Source organism: Buceros rhinoceros, unplaced genomic scaffold (assembly GCF_000710305.1).
Source record: "Buceros rhinoceros silvestris isolate BGI_N320 unplaced genomic scaffold, ASM71030v1 scaffold7595, whole genome shotgun sequence".
Taxonomy (NCBI): domain Eukaryota; kingdom Metazoa; phylum Chordata; class Aves; order Bucerotiformes; family Bucerotidae; genus Buceros; species Buceros rhinoceros.
In genome coordinates this window covers 52414-58471 of record NW_010412214.1, presented here as the reverse complement: position 1 = coordinate 58471, position 6058 = coordinate 52414, and the positions used below count along the sequence as shown (strand labels likewise).

The following is a 6058-nucleotide window of genomic DNA, read 5'->3' as shown; positions in this document are numbered from 1 at the left end:
GGGGGGAGGGGGGGGAAGGAAAGAAAGAGAGAAGGGGAAAAAAAAAAAAGACCAAAACACATCTCCTCCAGTACTTATTACCACCAAAAAGCCACCTGATGGAATCTGCCAACCACATTGTTTTGCGGGTTTTTTTTCTAAATATAAACCATTTGAAAATTGATTTTGCTAACACTTACAGCTTGAGGGAATTAAAGATATTACAATCTGTCATCAGGACACTCATGAAAAACCTTGGTCTACATTTTTTCCATTTCCACTCTCATCACTGGTTATTGAGACAGCATGTGTAAAAGCCCCAGGCTTACAAATTAACTTACCTCCTGGTAGATTCAATCAGCAATACCAATATATACAAGGATTAGCTTCCTAGTGTCAGAATGCAATATTGTAAGCATGCAGCCACATCCCAGACTATCATCAGACCAAAAAATAATGACTAAGGCAGGTTAAACTGGTTACTACATGGGCAGAACATGGAAAGAAATATGTGCTACAAAGGAGAAACATTGCTGTTGCTGAACTTATAGATTTTCTCATAAACCAACACTGTAGATCTCAAGGCTCTGAGCTCTTGAATGTGCCAACCTTTGAATTTTAGCCATACTCTAGTTTGGATACTTATCTCTTTCTTGACTACCAGCATTTGCAGTTTTATATGTGAAGTGAATACTAAGTGGAAAAGATTATTTTATTTACGTTTCTTTAAGGTGGATGCTAAAACAGCTATCTAATATTCTAGCAGCAGACATACTAAAATAACATGTAAACAATACCTTCACGGTAACTTGCTACATATCTCCTGAGGTTTCCCTAACTGCGGGTAGTATCACAGAAGCTAACGCAACTTCCCAGCATCCACATTCCAAGGCAGCTCTGAATGCAAAGCAAAGAATTTCAGCTTGGGCTAAGCACCATGCTGGAGCATTCAGAGGGCTTCTAGTTTGACAGGTGATGCAGCCCACAGAGTAAGAAGCTCAGACCTTCTGGCAAAGGAATAATTACATACATTTTCCTCAGAAGAAGGACAACAGAAACAGATTTTGAAAAGTATATTCAAATGCATTGTGTACATTGGGATTACTTCCACATCAGACTGATCTCACTCATGATCAATATTTTTTAAAATACCAGCAAGTAGAAAAGAAATATACATTACACATCAAGACAGTTTTAAGGTGCTAATCTTGTCTTCCAGTTTGAGAGTAGTTCCTCAAGCAGTTATTTTTTGCAGAGAAGAAAAAATAATTATGATTATTCTTCAGCTAAGATTTGTAAATTTGTTTTCAATCTTTTCCCTTTTTAAACAGGGGGTTTTGTGTTTTAATATATGCTAGACAACTGCAGTGTTTTAGTGAACTATCTTATGCCAACAAACCAGCTACTGACCACAAGAGAAAAAAACAGAATAGCTTTATAATAAGGTAAACTCTCTGACCCCCTTTTTAATTAGAACACCTCACTTCACAAGTGTAAAGGCATAGAACAGAAGCTACTACCATTTCTGCTTTAATGGGGAGATTCTAAATTTCTTACCTGTAAATGAAGTATTTTAGATTCATTATTCCGCAGCATTTCCTTCTGTCTTTCAATTTCTATTTCAAAGCTACAAATCTGATTATGTAAAGTTTGTATACTCTTGTTCTTTTCCAAACTTTCATTCTGGAGCAAGGCCACCTGGAAAAAATTCTACAATTACTCCTGCCAAAGTTTATTAAAAATACCTATAACTTCGTTAGTTTTAAACTATCTTACACACATGAAAGGGATGATCTCTCCATGTCTTGCAAATAAATAAACAAATCCCAACCTTCTGACAGCTATGTCTGCACTTCCACAACGTGGTATTAGTTCAGCTTTGGCTAATGAAAGTATAGATGCGATACACAAACAGCAGAAGAACTTGTGTCTAAGCATAATCTTTTCTTTATTCAGTTTGTTATTTAATTGTCTTGGTTTCCTGGTTTCCACTAACTGACTTGGGAGTTGCTTGGAGTTTGGAAGAAACAACCTATTTAGCTCTAGATCAGTGTTAAAAACTCAAGCCCTGCACAGAAGAGATACCTTCTGCATCCCTTCTGAGGGGTACAGAGGAGAGAGAGGCCAAGCAGCTAGTCAGGAAAGGGAACACTAATCTTCCCCACCTACTCCAATCTATGCTGATCTATAGCAAATTTAAGAAGAAACATCATCTGCGTGGGATTGGCTTCGCTTCACAGAATGTGATGGTGATGAAAACTCCTGAAATGAGTGAAAACAGAAAGGATCCATGCATTTGAAGGAAAATCCAACGGTGCCTACTAGTAGAAAAGATTAAAAAGCTACAGGCTGTGGATTATATTCTCTCTCTGTATTGACATTTTATGAATTCATTCATTAGTGACTCATTCTGATTTTAAAACATGAGCCTTGTTAGAAGAATATCATGTATCTCCTTGGGGATGAAGTAATACAGAAAATATTCTCCATCGCACTATTTTGTGCTCTGTTCGTTAAAGTGGTTTGGGGAAGGGGGTTGCTTTGCGGTGGTGCGCTGCTTCCCCCCCCGCCCGAGGCAAGATTATTCAGCAGCAGAAACGCAGAGAACAAATACTTGACACAAACGACATTTGGACATGCCCTAACAAGTTCCACAGATCAATCTTCACATGGATAAGAAGCAGCCTCATTTCTGACACAGGAAAATCTGATAAATGTTCCATACTAAGACCAATTACTTGGATGCTTCATGTTCCCCCAAAAAACTACACCACCACCCCCATATGGATGCTGGTTTGAGGTCAAACCATTTTTACCTCTGATATGGATACCACTGTAGAATTCCACTGCCTTAACTGCCCTCTAATATAGCCCAATCACTTAGTGTCACTGCATTCCCAGAGTCAAGACACCAGCCTGTCTAAAAAGGTAAATAATTTCAGCTTCTATACTAGACTAAAGTAGACGAAGGACTGCCAAAGTCCACAGCCACTCAGAGGCCCCAAAATACAGACACCATACTATGTGTGTGTATCTAGTCTTCAGTATAACGTAGCGTGTGCATCTACACACATACATTAGTTCTGCAGTTTATATATGGAAAAACTGGCAGAAGAGGCTCAACGGAAATAAGACAAAGCTAATTTTGCCAGTGCAGAGAGAGAAACAATCTCGAGGCTGAAGGAATGTGTGCCTAGGGATTAGAGACAATTTTCAAGAACAAGTTTAAATTTAAACTAGTACCCCCGCCTCCCACGTATTTCCTATCTGCTAGGTAGACACTTTAATGTTTTACATCCTCCTTGTCCTTAATGAACCAGAGTTCTTTAGTTAATTGTGATCTTTACATTCCCCTTTTGTCATTGTTTCCTCCCCAGGCCTCCCAATCATAAGGCAGTTACCCTCTGTGTCACTAGCATTATATTTCCATTTTTGTACAAGTTATAAAACATGAGCCTGTCTTGTACTGAGATTTTCCGTGCAGTTTTACAGAACACAAGAAAAACAGAATTATGTCCTGCAGCCCTTAATCACACAGAACTGCCACTGCTAGGTCAGTAATTGTAGTTTGGTTGTAATTTGTGAATAAGAGATCTTTAATACTAAATGTAGTTTCCTAATTTCATTCAGCCTAAGTCTTTGGAACTGCAGTTAAAAAACAAGGTAAAGGAAAAACAAACTGCATCTATCATCTTCCTTTACTTCCTTGTCATATTTGAAATATTCCTAGGATAAAGCATTCTCTTATTCAGCAGTTTTTCAAATTAAGCTTTTGCTTATTATTGCTTATTGATAAAGAATGGAAGAAACCTTATGCCACAAAGAACAGGGTTCAAACAGGTCCCATATTTAAGTCACATATTTAAAAAGAAAAAAAAAAAAACAGTTTATATCAGATTTTTTTTAAGAATGTGATGAAGCCACAAAATTACGTTCAACATATTTCCAACATCACAAAACCTGTGGGAGTTCAGTCTGCAAGTCTGTCCCATCACAGGATGAACCAAACATGGAATTTTCATTTGCCCCACAAAGTTTGAATTCAAGATTTTACATCTGACCCTCTCTTAACTACTCTTTGCCCACAGAACCGTTACAATACCAAACTCCTGACTTCGGACAAGCTTTGCAGCTCTGAAGACTTTCAGTCTGCATGCTCCACAGGCACTGTGAATGAACGTGGTGACTGGGAGAAGGCAACTTCTCCTTTCCCATCCAGACATATCAATCAATCACAGCGAGAACCCCAAGTGAAATTTTTACCCTACAGAAACCCTTGAGACTTCCACTGACTTTGGCAGGGCCAAGATTTCTGTGATATTCATCAGCCAAGTTAACTTTGCACTGTTGTTCTTCAATTTTTTTCTCAAAGAAGAGAATAATAATGAAGTTACAAATCATTTTGTTACCCTTCTCTAAAGTCAAGTCACTGACATATGATATGTGGTTAGCTATTCTGGTAACTTGGCGGGGTCTTGGGATTTCCAGTGATTAAACTCTTTATTATGAATAGGAAGAAATCTACAAAGCAGGAAGTGAAAAGAAAGAAGGAAAAAAAAATGGACAAACAATGATAAGCAGTTATGTCCTAAATGAAAGTTGAAACAAAAATTGAACATAAAAAAGTAGTGAAGTGTATATTCTCTTAGCTCTATAAGAGACAAACATAGAACTGCTAGTGGTTTTTTTTTTAAATAACAAAGCACCTCTCAGGACACTGACAAAAGGCAGAACATGATCCATTCTGAAGTCACAGGGAAGGTGTTTTATGCCTATGATGTAAGATAAAACGTATAGTTTTAATCAGACTAAAGAAAAAAGGAACTAAAGAATATGAATTTGTGTCTGTTAAAACTGAAAAATGTACAGTTCCTACATTAACAAAGAGATTCAAGTGCGAAAACAAACTTAAAAGTATTGTTACTGATCTTCAAACTAAGACCTACACACTGAAAATTCTATCTAAAAAAGCCCTGCAGTTAACCTCTCCCAGGTTCAATGGAATCCTTATGGGGCTTCAAGTTCAAAAACAAGCAGTCCAGGGACTAATGTGCTGGGGCAAAAAAAATCGTATTTTGCTTTTTCTGTTAACTTCTGCTTTAAAACTGCACTTCCTGCGCCCGCAGAACATTGCTGGAAACCCACACGAGAGACCGCTGTAGGCCAAGAAGGGAATATGATTTCTAGGCTAAAGTCGAGCTAGCAGCCTGATGTGAGATGACAGCAGTCACAAGCCACACATATTATAGCTGCCACTGGAACTGCTACTCTTATTTAACTCCTTCTAGAAAAATGTGAGGGGCTCCTGACTCTTCTGTCCGCATCTGTAAAATAGTTTGGCAATTCTGAGATTTTTTTATTTTTTTTAAAAAAGCAGAAGCATTATTTCAATGGCTATGTAAAAGTTTTTCAAAATTATTTAAGAAAACAGTGATCTGTTCTAAGGTTTGTAGTTTTAAATGAAAGCCTTAAATTTTATTTGCAGAATGGATGATTAAGTCATTCAAATGATTCACAAGATCTGATCTGATTTCCAGCATCTCCCAAATCCCAAACAATCTAAAACCAGGAGTCCCAAGGAAGCACTGCAACATGAGCTTCATTCTGGTCTAGCACTAACACAGAAATCATTATGCCATGAATTACAACATGTTTAATTTAATCAACCTTTGTAGGTCATTAAGTTTGGAGAACAAGAACAAAAATAAATAAAATAAATAACCGGTTTATTACATGGTATTTCTAGTAACGTTATCCCTGGAAAAATACTGAGGTAGCAAAAATACAGCGCGTAGCACTGCCACAGCTTACTGAACCCTCAGGTCAGTAAGAGGAAATTTAATTCTGGGCTGTTTGTCTGTGCGAATAAAATGTTTTAATTAAATTATCAATGGGGAAAATTGTATATGGAGTTGCGAAGCCAAGTTTCTCACAGCATTTTATTGTAACAATGGTACCAGATATGCTAAATGGGTTGATTGCTTTTGAAGCCTACTAGTCCTTTAGCTGTAATGTTGAACAGCTGTTAAACAGGAAAAAAAAAAAAAAAAAAAAACCCTTTTTCCCAGACTTTTTTTTT

General features: G+C 37.3%; 1 protein-coding gene across 3 annotated transcripts in view; it reads right to left on the bottom strand.

Annotated features, from left to right (window-relative positions):
• TRAF3 (TNF receptor-associated factor 3) overlaps window positions 1–6058 on the bottom strand; it is a 27805-nt gene that overhangs the window by 6121 nt on the left and 15626 nt on the right. For all 3 annotated transcript variants that reach the window (XM_010136295.1, XM_010136296.1, XM_010136298.1), the window contains one exon: window positions 1537–1677. In XM_010136295.1, coding sequence (XP_010134597.1) covers window positions 1537–1677 — 141 coding nt within the window. The remainder of the gene's footprint in view (window positions 1–1536; window positions 1678–6058) is intronic.